The 20,100-nt window shown below is 45.7% G+C and overlaps 1 protein-coding gene across 4 annotated transcripts in view; it reads left to right on the top strand.

Annotated features, from left to right (window-relative positions):
* Window positions 1-16,624, top strand: part of HEATR5A (HEAT repeat containing 5A) — a 362,218-nt gene extending 345,594 nt beyond the window's left edge. For all 4 annotated transcript variants that reach the window (XM_069209087.1, XM_069209090.1, XM_069209089.1 and 1 more), the window contains exon 36: window positions 12,606-16,624. In XM_069209087.1, the coding sequence (XP_069065188.1) occupies window positions 12,606-12,913 (308 nt within the window). In that variant the 3' untranslated portion in view covers window positions 12,914-16,624. The remainder of the gene's footprint in view (window positions 1-12,605) is intronic.
* The last annotated feature ends 3,476 nt before the right edge of the window (window positions 16,625-20,100 follow it).

Raw genomic sequence — 20,100 nt, 5'->3', positions numbered from 1 at the left:
GCCATGGGCGCACTCTACTCCCCGCAGAGCAGAGGAACCTATAGCACCTTCCGCAAGACACCCTTTAGAGGGGGGTTTCGGGGTCAGGCCACACAAGCCAGCACCTCGCAAGCAACACCGTCCAGCTACCAGGGACAGTACAGGGGAGGTTTTCGGGGCCAATACAGAGGAGGGCAATTCCCTAGGAATAGAGGAAAATTTCAAAGCCCCAAAACCCCTACAACCAAGCAGTGACTCAGATGTCACTCACCCCCTCCACACAACACCAGTGGGGGGAAGAATAGGTCATTATTACAAAGCATGGGAGGAAATAACTACAGACACTTGGGTCTTAGCAATTATCCAACATGGTTATTGCATAGAATTCCTAAAATTCCCTCCAAACATACCACCAAAAGCACAGAAATTATCAAAACAACATTTAGAACTTCTGGAAATAGAAGTTCAAGCACTATTGCAAAAGAATGCAATCGAATTAGTACCAAACGCACAAACAAACACAGGAGTCTATTCCCTGTACTTCTTAATACCAAAAAAGGACAAAACACTGAGACCAATCCTAGACCTCAGAATACTAAACACCTACATCAAATCAGACCACTTTCACATGGTCACGCTACAAGAAGTGTTACCATTGCTAAAACGACAGGACTACATGACAACCTTAGACCTCAAAGACGCGTATTTCCATATACCAATACATCCATCGCACAGAAAGTACCTACGGTTCGTATTCAAAGGAATACATTACCAATTCAAAGTATTGCCTTTTGGTTTAACAACCGCACCAAGAGTCTTTACAAAATGTCTAGCAGTAGTGGCTGCACACATCAGAAGGCAGCAAATACATGTATTCCCGTATCTAGACGACTGGCTAATCAAAACCAATTCACTAACAAAGTGCTTACATCACACACCTCAAATCATACAAACCCTCTACAAGCTAGGCTTCACCGTCAACTTTGCAAAATCCAACATTTTGCCGTGCAAAGTACAACAATACCTGGGAGCCATAATAGACACAACAAAAGGAGTAGCCACTCCAAGCCCACAAAGAATACAGAATTTCAACAAGATCATACAACGCATGTATCCAACACAAACAATACAAGCAAAGATGATATTACAACTCCTAGGCATGATGTCCTCATGCATAGCCATTGTCCCAAACGCAAGACTGCACATGAGGCCCTTGCAACAGTGCCTAGCATCACAATGGTCACAAGCACAGGGTCATCTTCTAGATCTGGTGTTGATAGACCGCCAAACTTACCTCTCGCTTCTATGGTGGAACAGTATAAATTTAAACAAAGGGCGGCCTTTCCAAGACCCAGTGCCACAATACGTAATAACAGATGCTTCCATGACAGGGTGGGGAGCACACCTCGATCAACACAGCATACAAGGACAATGGAACGTACATCAAACAAAACTGCATATAAATCACCTAGAAATGCTAGCAGTTTTTCAAGCATTAAGGGCTTTCCAACCAATTATAACTCACAAATACATTCTTGTCAAGACAGACAACATAACAATGTATTATCTAAACAAACAAGGGGGGACACACTCAACGCAGTTGAGCCTGCTGGCACAAAAGATATGGCGATGGGCAATTCACAACCACATTCGCCTAATAGCACAGTTTATTCCAGGGATCCAGAATCAACTTGCAGACAATCTCTCTCGAGATCACCAACAGGTCCACGAATGGGAAATTCACCCCCAAATTCTAAACACTTACTTCAGACTCTGGGGAACACCTCAAATAGATTTGTTTGCAACAAAAGAGAACGCAAAATGCCAAAACTTCGCATCCAGATACCCACACAAGCAGTCCCAAGGCAATGCCCTATGGATGAACTGGTCAGGGATATTTGCCTACGCTTTTCCTCCTCTCCCTCTCCTTCCTTATCTGGTAAACAAATTGAGTCAAAACAAACTCAAACTCATTTTAATAGCACCAACTTGGGCAAGGCAACCCTGGTACACAACACTGCTAGACCTATCAGTAGTACCCCACATCAAATTGCCCAACAGGCCGGATCTGTTAACACAACACAACCAACAGATCAGACATCCAGATCCAGCATTGCTGAATCTAGCAATCTGGCTCCTGAAATCCTAGAATTCGGACACTTACAACTTACCCAAGAATGTATGGAAGTCATAAAGCAAGCCAGAAGGCCGTCCACTAGGCACTGCTATGCAAGTAAATGGAAGAGGTTTGTTTGCTACTGCCATCATAATCAGATCCAACCTTTACACGCTACTCCAAAGGATGTAGTGGGTTACTTGCTTCACTTACAAAAATCTCACCTAGCCTTCTCTTCCATTAAAATACACCTTGCAGCAATATCTGCATACCTGCAGACTACCTATTCAACTTCCCTATATAGGATACCAGTCATTAAAGCATTCATGGAAGGCCTTAAAAGAATTATACCACCAAGAACACCATCTGTTCCTTCATGGAACTTAAATGTTGTCTTAACAAGACTCATGGGTCCACCTTTTGAACCCATGCACTCTTGCGAAATACAGTTCCTAACCTGGAAGGTTGCATTTCTCGTCGCCATTACATCTCTAAGAAGAGTAAGCGAAATTCAGGCGTTTACAATACAAGAACCTTTTATACAACTACACAAAAATAGTCGTCCTAAGGACTAATCCTAAATTTTTACCAAAGGTTATTTCACCGTTCCACCTAAATCAAACAGTGGAACTACCAGTGTTCTTCCCACAGCCAGATTCCGTAGCTGAGAGGGCACTACATACATTAGATGTCAAAAGAGCATTAATGTACTACATTGACAGGACAAAAGACATCAGAAAGACTAAACAACTATTTATTGCATTCCAAAAACCCCATGCAGGAAACCCAATATCAAAACAAGGTATAGCCAGATGGATAGTTAAATGCATCCAAATCTGCTACCTTAAAGCAAAACGACAACTGCCCATTACGCCAAGGGCACACTCAACCAGAAAAAAAGGTGCTACCATGGCCTTTCTAGGAAACATCCCAATGCAAGAAATATGTAAGGCAGCCACATGGTCTAAGCCACACACGTTCACCAAGCACTACTGTGTAGACGTGCTATCCGCACAGCAAGCCACAGTAGGTCAAGCCGTGTTAAGAACATTATTTCAAACCACTTCCACTCCTACAGGCTGAGCCACCGCTTTTGGGGAGATAACTGCTTACTAGTCTATGCAGAACATGTGTATCTACAGCGACAGATGCCATCGAACTAAAAATGTCACTTACCCAGTGTACATCTGTTCGTGGCATCAGTCGCTGGAGATTCACATGTGCCCACCCGCCTCCCCGGGAGCCTGTAGCAGTTCGGAAGTTAGCTTCAACTTTGTACATTTGTATATATATTATTTTAACCTTAAATAGGTACATACTTAGTCACTCCATTGCATGGGCACTATTACTACAACACAACTCCTACCTCACCCTCTGCGGGGAAAACAATCGAAGATGGAGTCGACGCCCATGCGCAATGGAGACAGAAGGAGGAGTCACTCGGCCCCGTGAGTCGAAAGACTTCTTCGAAGAAAAACAACTTGTAACACTCCGACCCAACACCAGATGGCGAGCTATGCAGAACATGTGAATCTCCAGCGACTGATGCCACGAACAGATGTACACTGGGTAAGTGACATTTTCATTTTAGTACATCTGTGTATTGTGTTTTCTTATGATATTGTGCATATGACACCAGTGGTATAGTAGGAGCTTTGCATGTCTCCTACTTCAGCCTAAGCTGCTCTGCTATAGCTACCTTCTATCAGCCTAAGCTGCTAGAAACACCTCTTCTACACTAATAAGGGATAACTGGACCTGGTACAGAGTGTAAGTACCCCTTGGTACCCTCTACAAGCCAGGCCAGCCTCTTACAGTAGGGGTGGCCATCTGGGAGAGGTGGGCAGAGGGCTCTAGACTCCGACAACATCTCAGCTCCACTTTCTGCAGATGAGGGACATCCACCTGGTGTTGAAAGCATTCTTTCCTTTCATCATGGGGAGACTGGCGCAGGTGCTCAAGGAGAACACCACCTCCATATGGTACTGTAAGAAACAGGCTGGGGTCACATACCCTGTAACTGGAGGCCTTACAGCTCTGAAAATAACTGGACCACCAAATAATTTCCACAGTGGTGAACTACTTGACAGGATTATTGAATGCCAGGGTTGACAAGCTCAGCTGTCAGCACCTAGAGGATCACAAGTGACAATTTCAGTCAGAGATGGTGTGGGAAAATATCACCCTTTTGCAGTACCCCCTCCCACTTTTTGCCTGGTTTCTGAATGCAACTTGGACTGGAGTGCACTGGGATCCTGCTAACCAGGTCACCAGTGCCAGTGTTCTTTCCCTAAAAATTGTAAAGGTATTGATACAATTGGCAACACCTTTAGCTGCCACTGTAAGTCCCTAGCAAATAGTACTTAGGTTCCCAGGTCTTGGGTTACTGAGGGTAGGCCCCTGAGGGCAGCAGCACAGATTGTGCCACCCTCTAGGGTCATGCATCCAGAACCACTGAGCACTGCCATTGCAGGCCGAGTGTTCTGATGCTATCCTAAAAAAACATACTCAGTGTGGCACACAGCCTGTGTGCCCTGTCCCCTACACACTGCATGCACTATGGGTAAGTCACCCCTCTGGCAGGCCCTCCAGCCCTAAGGCAGGGTGCACTGTATTGTATGTGTGGGCATAGATGCATGAACAATACGCCCCTACTGTGTCATGGCCAATCCTGGCACATAGTAAGTGAACAGGGCAGCCATTTTAATACATGTGCTGGACAGTGATCAGTACGAGTTTAACAGCTACATGATGGCTGATCTGAACCCTGGGTTGTTTGTTATCAAACAACTCAGAATGGTAAATCCAAACTGGTGCCAGTATTGGATTTATTACAAAATGTACCCAGGTGTCACCTTAGAGGTGCCCCCTGCGAAAGCTAACTACCCTGGCATGGTTGCTGACCAGTTGCAACCAGCCTTCCACCACCAGCCAAGATTCTGGAACCCTCGGTGAGAGACCCTGCTCTCTGTGTCCCAGAACAAAGGACCAGATGTATCAAACATTTGGGCCGTTTGCGATTGCATAAATGCATTTTGGTATGTATCAAGTCCAATTTGCGACTACATACCGATTCGGTATTAGGAAGGGGCGTGTCAAGGGCATCCCTTCCTAATACGGAATCGCAGAGATATGTATGATTGTTTTGTGACCCTGAATGCGGTTGCAAAACAATCGCAGATAGCACCAATTTTAAATTGGTGCTAACCGATTCCCAAAGGGAAATGGGTCCCCAAGGGACCTCTTTCCCTTTGCGAATTCATGCAAAAACATTTTTAAGAGCAGGCATTGGTCCCACGGACCACTGCCTACTCTTAAAAAATGAAAAGAGAAGTTTTCATTTTTCTTTTTTAAATGCATCCCGTTTTCCTTTAAGGAAAACGGGCTGCATTAAAAAAAAAAAAATATATATATATATATATATTTAAAAGCAATCACAGACATGGTGGTCTGTGGAGCCCAGCAGGCCACCATCCCTGTGATTGTAGTCATTCGCAATGGGTCGCAAATTGCGACCTACCTCATAAATATTAATGAAGTAGGTCCATTTGCGAGCCCTTGTGAATCGCTATATGAAACTCCTGGAGTTTCATACATTCCAAAAAATCGCAATTTGGTAATCGCTATTGGAAATCAATACATCTGGCCCAAAGTCCTCCCTGAGTGGAGGCTTACTGCCCTTCAAACTCAACCCCCAAGCCTGCTGCTGGCCGCCCCCATTGCAAACCCCTGCTTCTGGCAGGAGCAACGGGGGGGGAACCACACACCGTATAGGAGGAGTGGTCATCCCCAGCTTGCACCACCCCTAAGTTGCTGCGTGTGAGGTGACCTCCATTTCATTTTCCTCCATCTTACATGGAAGGAAAATAGCCAATCGGGTGTAGGGAAGTGACCTCTGCCCACAGGAAGTGGTCACTTAGTGAATGTAGCCATCCTAAGGTAGATGACCCTTTGGTCACTACTAGATACTCTCCTAAACGCACACTAAATACAGTGTTTAGTGGGCATCCTTAGACCAAGAAATCAGATTCCATAGACAAAAGAAGAGCAGCAGCAAAGAAGACCCAAGGCTCGAGAACTGAAGTCATGCTATATCAAGAAATGGTGCCAAACCCTGCCTGCTGCACCCAGGACTCGACAGTCGACGCTCTGCAGTTGCTTAGACATTGGACAGACTCTACTAACCCCTAGAGGAACACCACACTTCAAAAATCTCCAAAGATCTCCCTCCAGAATGAAGGCATCACTTTACTGCAACAAGGAACCAAAGACCCAGTGAAGGCCACTTCACTGACCAGCTGCTGACCAAGGAACCGGACTCCGCTGCCAGACCAAACTCCAAAGGACCTAGAGGACAAACCCTGCAAGTTTGCCAAGTTTGCTGGCACTGCACCCTCTAGTGGCCAAACTGTGCATTAGCCCTAAATACTGGTCACCTCACGTCAGACCCCAAGAAGGACAGTCCATTCCGGAGTATAAACGGACCAGGAGCAAGCCCCAGTCAAGGGACTTCAGAAGCCACTGGCGCCTCCCACCATAGTGCCTCTGGTCACCTTTGTGCACAGCCGCCCTGTGCCCCGCACTGAAGACCCAGCTGTGCCCTAAGGGTCTCCCACCCTTTGCGGCCTCAACAGACTTACTTTTACGTCTACTTGTGCATTCCTTCTCAACACCGTCTCCCTCCCCCCCCCCCCCCCCCCCCCCCCCCCCCCCCCCCACCACTTCAGTGGCCTGGCACCAGCTCCAACAACTTCTCCAGCTGGTCCATAGTGCCCACTTATGGCCCCATACCAGCAAAAGGAGACCTTGGTAAACGCACTGCCTGATTTGATAAGCATTTTCTAATATTTTCTCCATTGATTCCTATGGTGCATAATTACACCCAAAAATTCAAAATGTAATAACTTCAAAAGTATTTGTCCAATTTTGATGATCTTGGTCTTAACTTTTTATAGAAAGCTGAAAGATGTCTAAATTGGTCTCGAGGTATTCTTTTGTGTGTGGTCACATTTATTGATACTGTAAGTACAACAAATGCTTTGCACCTCTCCAAAATTAGCCTAACTGCTCGTCCAAGCTACCATAAAGATTAGGTTATGAAGTGGTCTAGTTTTCATTTCTGTAAACCAATGTATGGTTGCCTGGACCCCCTGCACAGTGTGCCTAGCTTTGCACACTACCTAGAGGGCCAGCCTCTTCAGGTGGTGCAAAGTCTTCTCTGTGAATAGGGAGAACTTTGGCTGTATATATGTTCACCACTGCTGCTAATGCACAATGTCAGGTCTAATGCACGCTGGAGTTTCTATAGCATCTTTCTCTTGGAGAGGTGTTTTTCCTTGAGTGGAGCTCTGGACTCCTGCATGCCTTTCCACCAATCTGGACTGGCCATGTCATCATAGTGGCCCTATATTGGGCACGCAGAGTATGGTATCCAGAATTCCTGGGCTTTAGCATCTGTCTTCCGATAAGGCTGCCCCCTCCAGGTGGATCTGATGTGACAGCAGCAGGGCAGGGTTATGCACCCAGGCCTTTGCAATCTCCACCTTTATGCTTGAAGATTAAACAGAGACAGCTGAACATCTTCGCCCTTCCTCCAGAGGTGGTTGATGTCATCTTGGCAGCCAGGCAACCATCCACAAAAACTGTGGTTACCTGTTGTTAGGACAGATTTGTGGCCTGGTGCAGAATTTGACAGATAGACCCTCTATAGGCAAAGTAAGCAGATGTTTTGTTACTTGTTTTATCTGTGCTAAAGAAACCTAAAGCGGGCCCCAGAGATCTCAAGAACTACCGACCCATCTCCCTCCTCCCCTTCCTGGCGAAGGTCATTGAGAAGATCGTCAACGGGCAACTGATCCGCTTCCTGGAAGACAACACACTGGACACCTCTCAATTTGGTTTCCGTAGGAACCACAGCACCAAGACCGCCCTCATTGCTGCAACCGATGACATAGGGACCATGCACGACAAAGGCGAGACTGCTGCCCTCATCCTCTCTCGGCTGCCTTCCACACTGTCTGTCACCACACCCTCAGCACACGCCTCCACGACGCAGGGATCCACCACAAAGCCCTGGACTGGATCACATCCTTCCTCTCCGCCAGAACCCAGAGAGTCCGCCTCCCTCCCTTCCTTTCTGAAGCCACCAAGACCATCTGCGGCATTCCCCAAGGATCCTCTCTCAGCACAACCCTTGTTACTATCTACATGGCACCACTCGCCAACGTCATTCGATCGCACAACCTCAACACCGTCTCCTACGCTGACGACACCCAGCTGATCCTCTCACTCCCCAAGGACCCCACCACTGCCAAAACCAACCTCCACGACGTAATAAAGGCCATCGCCAACTGGATGGAGAGGAGCCGCCTAAAACTGAACTCAGCCAAGACGGAGATCCTCATCCTCTGCTCCAACCGCTCTGCATGGGACGACTCCTGGTGGCCAGCAACCCTAGGAACCACACCAATGCCCACCAACCATGCACGCAACTTAGGTTTCAACCTAGATTGGGCGCTCACCATGACCCAGCAAGTCAACCCTGTCTCATCTTCCTGCTTAAACACCCTCCGCATGCTCCACAAGATCTTCAGATGGATCCCCACCGAAACAAGGACGGTCACCCATGCCCTCGTCAGCAGCAGACTGGACTACGGCAACGCTCTCTACGCAGGAACCACGGCCAAGCTCCAGAAAAGACTACAACGTATACAGAACGCCTCTGCACGCCTCATCCTTGACATCCCATGCCGCAACCACATCTCAGCCCACCTAAGAGACCTATACTGGCTCCCCGCCAACAAGAGGATCACCTTTAAACTCCTCATCCACGCTCACAAAGCACTCCACAACGCAGGCCCTGCCTACCTCAACGAGCGACTCACCTTCCACACTCCCAACAGTCAACTCCGCGCTGCCAACCTCGATCTCGCCACTGTCCTTCGCATCCACCGAACTACAGCCGGCAGCAGATCCTTCTCCTACCTCGCCGCCAAGACCTGGAACTCCCTCCCCATCTACCTACAACAGACCCAGGACCTGCTGACCTTCAGGAAACACCTCAAGACCTGGCTGTTCGAGCAGTAGCACTCCCCCCCCCCCCCCCCTCCTCCTCCTTTCTTTCAGCGCCTTGAGCCCTAGCGGGAGAGTAGCGCACTATACAAATGATTGATTGATTGATTGTGGTTGCTATGGGCTTAGTCAAAAGGGAACCTTTCAGCTTTTTTGTGATGATGAAACATTTGTTTTCTCCTTCTCCCTTTGTCATACCAAAGTGGCACCTTTTCTTGGCCCTTACGTTTCTAATGTGCACCCTCTTCGAGCCGCTTCAGCGCTCCTCCTTGTGCCTTTTCAACCCCGAGACAGTGTTCCTCATCGCCATAACCTAGGTGAGGCATGTGTGTTAACTTCAGGATCTCTGTGTCAACCAGACGTACACCACCATCAACCTGGTTTTGCTGATTCAGGTGTCTTTGTTACTTAGTTGAGACGGCATCCAATGTCGGTCAGAACAACACTTTGCTGTGTTTTGTGCAGCACCTCCCCCTTCAAAGGAGAAGGAAAGACTCCATCTCTTGAACCCCAAGAGAGTGCTGAGCTTTTACATAGCTCATACCAAAGAACACTGGGTGGACGATCAGCTCTTTGTGGGGTTTTCTGGAACGAAAAAGGCAAGGATGTGCATTAAGATCTACTACGCATTGACTAAAAAGCAGCCTCCAGAAGGACTGCATGCTCATTCTACCAGGGCAATGCTGCTACCACTGTGTTGGCACATGGAATCCTTGTCTCTGGCATTTGCCAGGTGGCTATGCGAGAGTCCCTCAATATGTTCACAAAACACTGTCAGAGCAGTCAGTTTTGCTGAGGGGCGTTTTGCCTGCTCTGCCCTGGAGGACTTTCTGGTTTGAGTCCATCAATGCACCACTTTGGAAAGGGTACTGCAAGGTATCTGTTCAAAAGGGAAGGAATATAGTGCTAGAAGCCTCTATCAGAATAACAAGTTACTACCTTCCGTAACTCTTTCTGGTAAACATTCTTTCTAGATGCAGATTCCTCACCGACCTTCCCATCCTCCACATTGAGGTGGAACTCAGTCCATCAGTAAGACACCAAGCCTAAAAATCTGCACACAGGTTTCACCATTTTGCTTTTGGGCCTCTGTGTCTGGAGCACAGTCCCTTAGAAAGCAGTTGATGTCAGAGCACGGAAGTGGTGCCTATATAGGCTCCACACATTGTTTCTGGAGTGGAACAGCATCAGTGCAGAACTGCTCATGGTTAATTGCCGGCATTCAGAGGCACTGCTGAAAAGTTTCCCAATCTAATTGAGGCCTGGGGAATATTCAGAAGGTCAATAATTTGTGTCTAGTTAGTTTCTACCAGAAATAATGTTAATGAATCTCTGTAGCTTGTTCACCAGGATTCTATAGGGCCATTGGTGGTCTTCCAACCCAAAGACATCCAGCAAAACTACTCGGAAGGGAAAGGTCTATTTGGTATCTCAGGAGGTTAACCAGATCAGAGTGCAGAAATCCCCTTCTCAGAGCGCTCTGATGATGTAGAGAAACAGTATTCAAGGGCCCCAGTGAAACCTGCACTCCGGACACAGACTGCTCTAAAGACACCAAATACCTAAGACCCTATTCAAGGATCAACTTCTGGGGTTTGACCTTGGCAAGAGTCTCAAAGCCAGGGCAAGCACTGGTCTCACGAGGTAGAGAGCAGGACTTCCTTTGTGTCCTAAGACTGTTTAAAAGAGGCCTCGCAAATGTCTTGCACCCCTGTAACCAAGCCTACTTGGCAGCAACAGCCAGTCTCTGCTACGTACACCTAATGGTGCCAGCCTCAAAGCCAGACCAAGCCTTTTTAACCCTTACACTCTACACCATCACTGACTTCAGCACCGAAGTTAACGCCGAAGTATGCTCTGAGACTAGGGCCTGATTTAGAAATCGGCAGATGGGTTACTCTGTCACAACGCAACGGTGCAGATATCCCATCCATCAAAATCCCATTATGGCACTGTTGTGGCGGAGTGACCCATCTGCCAAGTTCTGAATCAGGCCCTAATTTTGAGGCCTTCCAATACAGCCTGATAATCGAGCTGCCAGAAGAGCCTGATGTAATTTGGAGGAAGATCTACATTCATCCTCAATCTGGGAAGATTTTGGATTGCCATCTGTAATGAGAGGCAGAGCCAACCCCTCTGAAAAAGAGGAAATGATCATTTGAACTAAGTAGTTCTGGGAAGCTGCACATGTTCCTGTTCTGCTCTGCTTCAGACTGAGAGGACACGAAATGGAAGGACTGCAAAGAATGCAGCACTCTTTGTCTGAGTATTGAATTTATTAAGGCACTTCCCAGATTTCGTAAATGAAAAAAAATAGCGTGAGCTTTTATTCCAAATGCAGCAACACATGTGCAATTCTGAAAATAATCTCAGCAGTAGAATAATGATGATCACAGAAACCAAGAAAATGTAATACTTCAACAATGAATGTGACTACATATTTATGCATACACACCGCAAAGCTAAAAATAAGAAATAAAAATGCAGCACCATGGGGCTTGACACCTACTTCATCCCTTTGTCTGCCAGCTTCAGGTTGTGGAACCCTGGACAACCGAAACAAGAGGGTGACCGACCTCAACGTGATTTATTTTCAGGGCAAGGTGTCCCTTCCCAGAAGAGTTCCTTCCTCTCCCAGTTTGTCAGGCTTCCCCACCTTATATACTTTAAACAAACATAAAAGGAAGGTTCTAGAAACCCCCCTCCCGTTGAGTAAGTTGTTCAAATGCTGGCCCTACCAGGTCACTGTTGAAAGAATACGCTAGAGACTGGCCAGATCCCAAGGTGTACTTCCAAGACTGAGCCATACCCTGCTCTACCATTAACATTCTCAGCCTGGTACGTCCTTACCTCTACTTATCCATGTTATGTTCCCGTCCTTGGTGAGAAAGAGCGAAAACACGTTAACAAGCTGTGCGCAGAAAAATACCTGCACTACTAATGTGACTGTATTTGAAGCTAAGCTAAGCACAAAATGGAGTCAGTGTTCAAGATGGAGCCGATGGTTGAATATAGATAGCATTACAGTTGCCTATACCAAAAAAATGTAGGGAGAACGACAACCGCCTTTTTTCTCAGCCACCAACAAAACCCATTCCTCCACCAACATAAGCAGCACAGCTTTCACCTATATGGCAGCACTTGCCACACAGTGAGTCAGATCAGGATATTGAGTTTGAAACACAAGACCCACACTTATGAGCCTGTCCAGGCAGTTGATGGAGAAGATCCATGGCTAACTGTTCTGTATTCACTCAACTGTTCTTATTTCCTCGTAGGAGCACATTTTTTTTTTTTTTCGGTGTAAATCTTTGATTTTCATTATTTGTTTTCCTTGTTTCAGCTCTGTTATTGTCTTACCTGCCATTGCTCAGTTGTTCTTTCTCTATGCAGGAGGTCACTGTAAAATCTAAGTTTTCCTGCTTTTATATTTTCACAGGTTCTCAGTTAGTGACCTTGCTGCTTCCAGTCCTCATCTCCTTCCTCCTGGATGAGAACACACTAGGATCTGCTTTACACCCAGCCCGGAGCCTGCACGAGTTTGCTCTCCATAACCTGATGCAAATTGGACCTCAATATTCCTCAGTCTTCAAGAGCTTGATGGCCTCTTCCCCAACCATGAAAGCTCGACTAGAGGCAGCAGTGAAAGGAAACCAGGAAAGCTTGCGTTCCAAAGCAGCTCCAAGACAGCCTCAAGCTCCTGGGAAGAGTTCCCCCAGCATACAACTCAAGACCAACTTCCTGTGAGAGGTCACGAGACATCGGAGAGAGTCCGTGATTGTGCAAACAATTGTTGCACTGTCTTGTGCAGTCAACAGCCAGAGATACCAAGACATGCCTTTTTATGTGAATATAGAGGGCAGAGGAGGTCTTAAAAGGGAATATTTTATGTGACAATAATGTATACAATCTGCCTCTGAGGCTCCTCCCTCACGGTACACGTAAACTTGTGATTGTTCTTGTAATCCTCTGTTCTTGGGCAGCACCACGTTCACTGCCTGATGAAGTTGTGTGCGTACCATTGCTATCCAGTTGGGTTGTTATTGTTACCTAATGTTTAGTCATCAGGGGAAGTCATTGTCACGCTTTGTTGATCTCACTGGGGCTGTTGTGACCATTGTCTCCTGATGATGATGTCACTGTGACTGAGGTAGTGATTGTCTCATTGAAATCTTACTGTGACAACCATTGCTTTCTTAAGATAGCACTGTGGCTGGGCTCTCGTCCTGATATTACGCTGGCACTGTGATTGGAGTGGTCACTGTCAAGAGTAGATGCAGCCTTGACTGATCAGACTATTGTCTCATAAAGGTGGAGGAGTCACTGTGATTTAGGGTCCTTGGACAAGCTGTCAAACATCATCCGGAAATGAACAAAGAATTATTTTTATTCTTTTTTTTTTTTCTTCCTCCAGAAAAAGTCAAATCATGAGTTTTGTTTACACACAGTATACTGCATATCATACACCCTGCTGTGGTGCTATTTGAAGTTCAGTTTGTGTGAGGCCTTAGCTCTTTAGCTAGATTGTGTTTGTATGTTGTACTGAAGCAGCTTTGGTCAGGGTACAGAATGCTGAGGTTGGTCTGGGTGGGATCACCCTCAGTCCGTCAGAAGACTGAACAAACAGTCTGTAGACTGCTCTTCACTGTTGAACACCACTCACCAAGTAGTCTGTGTTGGGTCATCCTTACCCCACAAGAAGGGACATCATTCTGCAGACCATGCAATAGTGTCACAGATCACAACATAGATGGGTACATCCTCGCCCCATAAGAAGAGAAACCATTCTACAGACCACATCTTGGATGGGAGTACATGTTCAAAGAATTAGCGGGAAGACCATTCTACAGACCATTTCTTGGACGGGGTATATGCTCAGTCTTACAGGGGGGACCAATCTACAGACAACACTTTGCTTTTGCAGATTCAAGAAATATTGCACCCTGTCTGTTATAAATACTTGAGGACTGCTTTGCGAATAATTCACAGATTTAGCAACTATCAATTCTGGGATATTTGGTGTTTCAGTTCAAACAATCTACCAACTTCTGCACATGAGAAACACCAGATAGCTAAATGTTCTTATTGTGAAGAATTAAGCCAATGACAGAAACATTTTCATGTATAAGTAAGAATCATTTCAACCTCAATTGGTTGATTCCATTGGCTGATTTCAAGAGATAAACATCCATTTGGTTAGGTAGCTTACAACCAGGGTCTGCAACACTTCTGATGGACTGTAACTTTGTAGCCAAGAACATAACTGTATGAACTGCAATAACTGGTGTTCCCTCTGTTCCAGGATGAATCTGAGTACAGTGAGCAGCACTAGAGATGGCCCTGGACCATATCCAACCCATACTTCTAAAGATTCCCTGTGCTGATCCAAGCACAAGGAAAATAAACCATAAAGTGTCTGCCAAGAGCACAAACTAGATACCCAAACTGTATTGCCTTCACCAGGCTGCACGCAGAAAGGGCTTTTTAAAATTCTTGATCATGGAGGAACCTAAACTGTGAAGCACAAGAAGCATAAACTGAGATTGTTCGGTGATAACAGAAGTATCTGCCTTTTGTCAAACTTGTTCCGGTGATGAGAATTTCTGGGAAAATCTGTTTGTCAGAAAAAGAAAGTATTTCTCTTTGTTGAATGTATTTGCACAATTGAGACATCACTGTCTTAGATGAACTCTCTCTTTAGCCTACAAGGCAACAGATGATGATATGAAGGGAAGACTGTACATCACTCAGAGCACTATCTTAGTTTGGGGCTAAAAGGCCTTCACCGCTTTGTCTTTGAAAGGGCTTGCCCATTTCTTCCCCAACTCTCCACGCCTCCCTCCATATCACTCTCACAGGCTCGGATGTCCTGCTCTTGCCTTATCACAAAAGGACAGCTATGGGGGATCATGTTAGCTCCATTTTCTGCTTGCCTTTTATTGACACGCTTGCACAAACGCGATACTGACAAACCCTTGGACTCTTCATCTGTTCTGAAGAAGGGAAACTCCCTCTACGGTATTCAACCAACATGCTGCAGAGGTCACCCTGGTCTTTTGTTTGCTCTAAGTTCAAAGCTGCCCCTTTGTTCTGGATGACTTTGCCATTGGTCCTTTGTGTTTTTGCCCAGGTACCCTTGTGAAGCTTCTGTTCTTTTATGGGGGTGGTGTCCTATTCTCTTCAGTGTTACACCAGTAGGATAGCATAAATATGTATAAGGATGCCTCAAGCGCCGCTGGAGGTGATGACGGTCAGTAGAAGTTGCGTGGAAGTGATAGGGAAGGTCAGCCATTCACAGTTTTTAACGTTTTAAACATTTGGAATTACCAACCAATCTTAATTTAATTTTTTTATAGGCTCAAACATTTAATTCAGCATTAAATAAAAACCCTAGCATGTATAAGGCTGCTCTGACAACATGTTGCCATTAAATTAATCACTCCGTTAATAGGGATATGATCTCCTGAGACTGAAATGAGGTCCAGGACCCCACACTGCACCCTCATCCATTTGATGATCAGAGGCACTAACAGCAGCACTCATGGCAGCTGGAATAGCAAGTGAATAACGAAACACATTGGACAAACATCACTCCTTCATCTTTCTAAGGCCCATGGAGTTGTCTTTTTTCCAAACTTGAAACCCTGCAACTCCCACGTTGCTATTTCACAAACCAGTCCTGGCTGCAACCCTTGTCCCCACCCCTAGTCCTGTAACCATCTTGAATTGAACCACACTCTTTATCAGAATAACTCCAGTTTGGGATGTGGCAACAACTTTGTGGCTTTAGTCACCCTTTAGATGAACCTTGGAAAAGTTACAGCCACACCCACTCTGTTTTCTCATCTCCTGGAAGTACAGAGTATCCTTAAACCCCATCTATGGGGATGGGAATGGTGGAGGGGAGTGACTGAGTGTAAGAGGTAAGGCATACTTGAGTGGGGTTGTGTTAGGATGGGGTTAACAGTAACTGATTTGCAAGAGTATGAAGTTAATCAATTTCAGTACTGCAATATCATGTGTGTAGGCCCTCCTTTTGCATGAACTAACAATTGTGACACTGTTAACTGCACTGATAATGCAAAACAATATAGTATTGTTAACAAGATTACTGTGCTGCCAGGAATACCTCTTATGCGTCACAAAAGCTCTTCTATGTATTCAAGCTGTGCATTTGTGTAGTTTGTGCCCAAAAAAGCTTTCTTTTTAGTTGGGTTACACTAGTGTTAATTCTGCAAAAGCCGCACACTGAGGGGGGAGGAGGAGTCGGTCATGGCCCTGCCCTCTAGAGACGCATCTAGAAGGAGGGAAAGGAAGAAGGTATCAAGTCTTAGTCCATATTGTGTCTTAACAAATGTACTATATATACATAAAACTGTAAAATAACAATTTGACCAAAATTCTAACAAAAGTATGTTTTTTCTAATTTGCCTAAGAAATTAAAAGCTTATTTCTGGACATCCAGCTGGTTATTCTTTTTGTGATAGATGGTGCTTCATCTGCCTCTTATTCTAGGAAAACAAAAACTAAAAAGATAGAGAAATAACAAAATAGTAAAGAAAGAAAATGTCTTAAAAACCCATTGACAAAACTGAATGAAAAACACATGCGTTAGAGTTGGGGTGAGGGATGGGGAAGAGTGTGGGGCTGCATTTAGTTTACATTCAGGGATTAGATTTAGGGTTCAAGAAAGATTGTTTAAGGTATAATACATGGTAAACTGCACTGGTTAGACTGGAATTGGATAAGAGTTGGGATTGGGGTGATATACTGGGTTAGGTTTATGTCAACTTTAGGAATTGAGTAAGGGTTAGATTAAAAAATGATGTAAGGGAGGATATGGTTAGGATTGGAATAAGAAATAGGGTTAATGGATTTTGTACGAGTAATAAACGGTGATGATGTAAGGAGGAGGTGTGGGGGAAAAGGGTACAGCAGATGGTTTGGGGGTAGCCCACAACAAATGGTAGGATAACGTAGTGTAAATGGGCAGTTTAGAATCAGGGTTGAAGAAGTGAGTACTAGTGGGTTAGGTTAAGGGTTAATGTAGGTCTCTGTACAAATCACAAATGTAGTGATATAAATACAATTATTTCTGATAAAGACTTCTAACCGCAGATTTGTCACCTTGTGTTCCCCATGCGCCAGACTGAATCCGGAAACTTTACAGCAGTTGCCTTGCTTGTCGGCCGGTGGCATTGTGAAGCAATGACACGAAACTTGAGGGGGGCCCCTGTGCAAAGTACATGGAGGGGGCTGCCTCTGGATTTATGTGCGTTGAGGGGGGTTCTCTCTGGAACTCGGGCACCGCCCCCCACCGCAGGGTCTGCCGGGGCCTTTGTTACGCCAGTGGAATTGTGCAGCTCTGTCTACTCCGTCCCACCTAAGCTGTGGCATCGATGACCATATATATGGGCTACCCCACTTGTGGACGTCAGTTTCTTTCTGTGCCTTCTAGCGTGGCTCCGGAGCAGTCAGTGCAGTCTTCTGACATACTTGTTGCATTCGGAAAATATTTTCCTCTCAAAAACTCTGTGTGCAGGTTTCAAACCATGTCAGGACTATACCAGCTAGATGTCAGTTACGGACACCCACATCAAGGTCGTGGATTTCTGATAAGTCACAAAAAACATCACACACAAACAATCCACACACATCTCCCGATGTACTGTCACTCACACTGTCAGAGGTGCATGTCGTCCCCTGGTACTCCCAGGCCACTGAGCTGCTCCACGAGTAAACTCCTGCTGGGCTTCTGTTCGACCACCTACCTCAGTGGATAGCCACAGTTGACAAATTATATTAACTGCAAGGGGCTGCGGACAAACTTTTTGGTAGCTCAATGAATCCCACTGTAGCTTCCTCAGGCCTAAAGATATTTAGGTAGTTGCTAGTTGAAAGCCCTTCGGCGGATCACTCCTCAATGCCAACTGCACCTCTCGACCACCACCCAGGATTGACCACTCCCTTGAGCATGGCGCTGATGGCCACTAAGCTTGGCACCAGCATCACAGACACCATACCCTGATATGATAGTTCTTGGAAATGGGCCTTTCTGCAGGGTTATCTTCAAACTTTTTGCCTTTCTCTTCATATTCTTCAGACCCTCTTTATTTTTTGACAGTAGGACTCTGGCCGCTGTACCACTGCTATACAGCACTAAAGGTCATGTGCTCTGTTCCCTAAAACTTGTTATAATTGGCTTACACCTGTTTGGCTTATTTAATTTGCCTGTAAGTCCCTTGTAAAGTGGTATACCATATACCCAGAGCCTGTAAATTAAATGCTACAAGTGGGCCTGCAAAGCAGATTGCACCACCCACAGAAGTACCCCTTCGAGACAGTCTCAGGCCTGCCACTGCAGGGCCTGTGTGCACATCTTACTGCCACACTGACTTCGAAAGACAAACTATTTACCAAGGCCTAAACTCCCTTTCTGCTACACCTAGGTCACCCCAAAGGTAGGCTCTAGATAACCCTGTGGGCAGGGTGCTGTGTATGTAAAAAGTGGGACATAGGTTTTTATTTGTTACATGTCCTAGTAGTGACTAACACCCTATTTTGTTTTTCACTGCTGTGAGTGCTGCTCCTCTCATAGGTTTGCATTGGGAATTCCTTTATATATGTCTAAGTGGTAATTTCTGATCTGTGTGGAGTAGCGTGGGCATGTTTGGTATGTTTGGAATGGTAGTGGGAAATCCTGCTTACTGGTGTAGTTGATTTTTACATTACTATTTTAGAAATTCCACTTTTAGAAAGTAGGCGTTTCTCTGTGCTTATGACTCTAGTGCTGTGCAGCCTGACTGCAATTCATGTCTAGGGTTAGGTGTGACAGGGTTACATCTGCATTCATCTACACACTGATGGTCTTCCTGGAATGGGAGAGAGGCAGGGTAGTTCACACTTTGGACTTGAATAGGCTGTGTCCTTCCCTTATATAAAGAGCTTGTTTACTCCCTGTTTATGTCTGGAGCCAGGGTAGGGGAGAAGGGAAATTGTAGAGCACTTTTGGGAACTGGGAATTAACCTTTGCCAGAAGGACTGCTGAGCGGCAGAAGGATTCATCTGGACTGCTCTTCTGCAGCTGGGTGACATAAAGAACTTACTGAATGGCTTTTGTGATTGTTTCCATGCTGCCAGCCTGCTCCCTAACTCTGGGTTAACCAGGGTTTTACAGATTGCACATAGTCAGGAGGACTGTGGTGCTACCAAGAGGAACCGCTATCTAGGCTAACTGCTCTTCTGTGCTGATCAGTGGCCTGCTGATTTGCAGAAGGAACTGCTACATAGCCACTCACCTGATTTACCAGGTTGTCAACTGCTGCCCTACTTTGTGCCACCCGAGTGTTCTCCAGAGAGCATGGTGCTTGTTGAGCGCTCTCAATCTTGTCCAGACTGCCAGGGTGGGATGTCCTGGAGTCGCGGGGACTGGTCTCTGCATATTGTCCCATCAGCATGTGGTAAGCGCTGCTTCGTCATCCCAGAACCCAGCTACCCAAGTCTCTGGCTGGGTTCTTTATACAACACACATGCGATGGCACATTGGGAAACACTTTACTGGAAATAGGCAGCAGGTGCCTATGTGCCCTACACTTGGTGCCTACTTACCATCTAAAGTTTAGTAGAAGCACAGGCGTGTTGTGCTCTATGTATTTTTAGGGTAATGTTGGGTGATTTATGTTGTTCCCCTCTCTCTAAACTAACTGGCATCACATACCCTTGCATTTTAACATATGTTGTTTTGACGCTTGTGCTGACAAGATAAGTACTATATATTGTGACTGCATAGTATGCACAGTAATGTCGTTTCATGATGTTTACATCATATAAGTCTCTCTCTTATTGTACTCTTTGGGTTGTTTGACAATTGCCTAGTTGGCAAAGTAATTATTGGTTCATGTCGTGTTGATCTATGTCTATATTCAATACTGAAA

This window comes from Pleurodeles waltl, chromosome 9, assembly GCF_031143425.1.
Source record: "Pleurodeles waltl isolate 20211129_DDA chromosome 9, aPleWal1.hap1.20221129, whole genome shotgun sequence".
Taxonomy (NCBI): domain Eukaryota; kingdom Metazoa; phylum Chordata; class Amphibia; order Caudata; family Salamandridae; genus Pleurodeles; species Pleurodeles waltl.
This window is presented reverse-complemented; position numbering and strand designations above follow the sequence as displayed.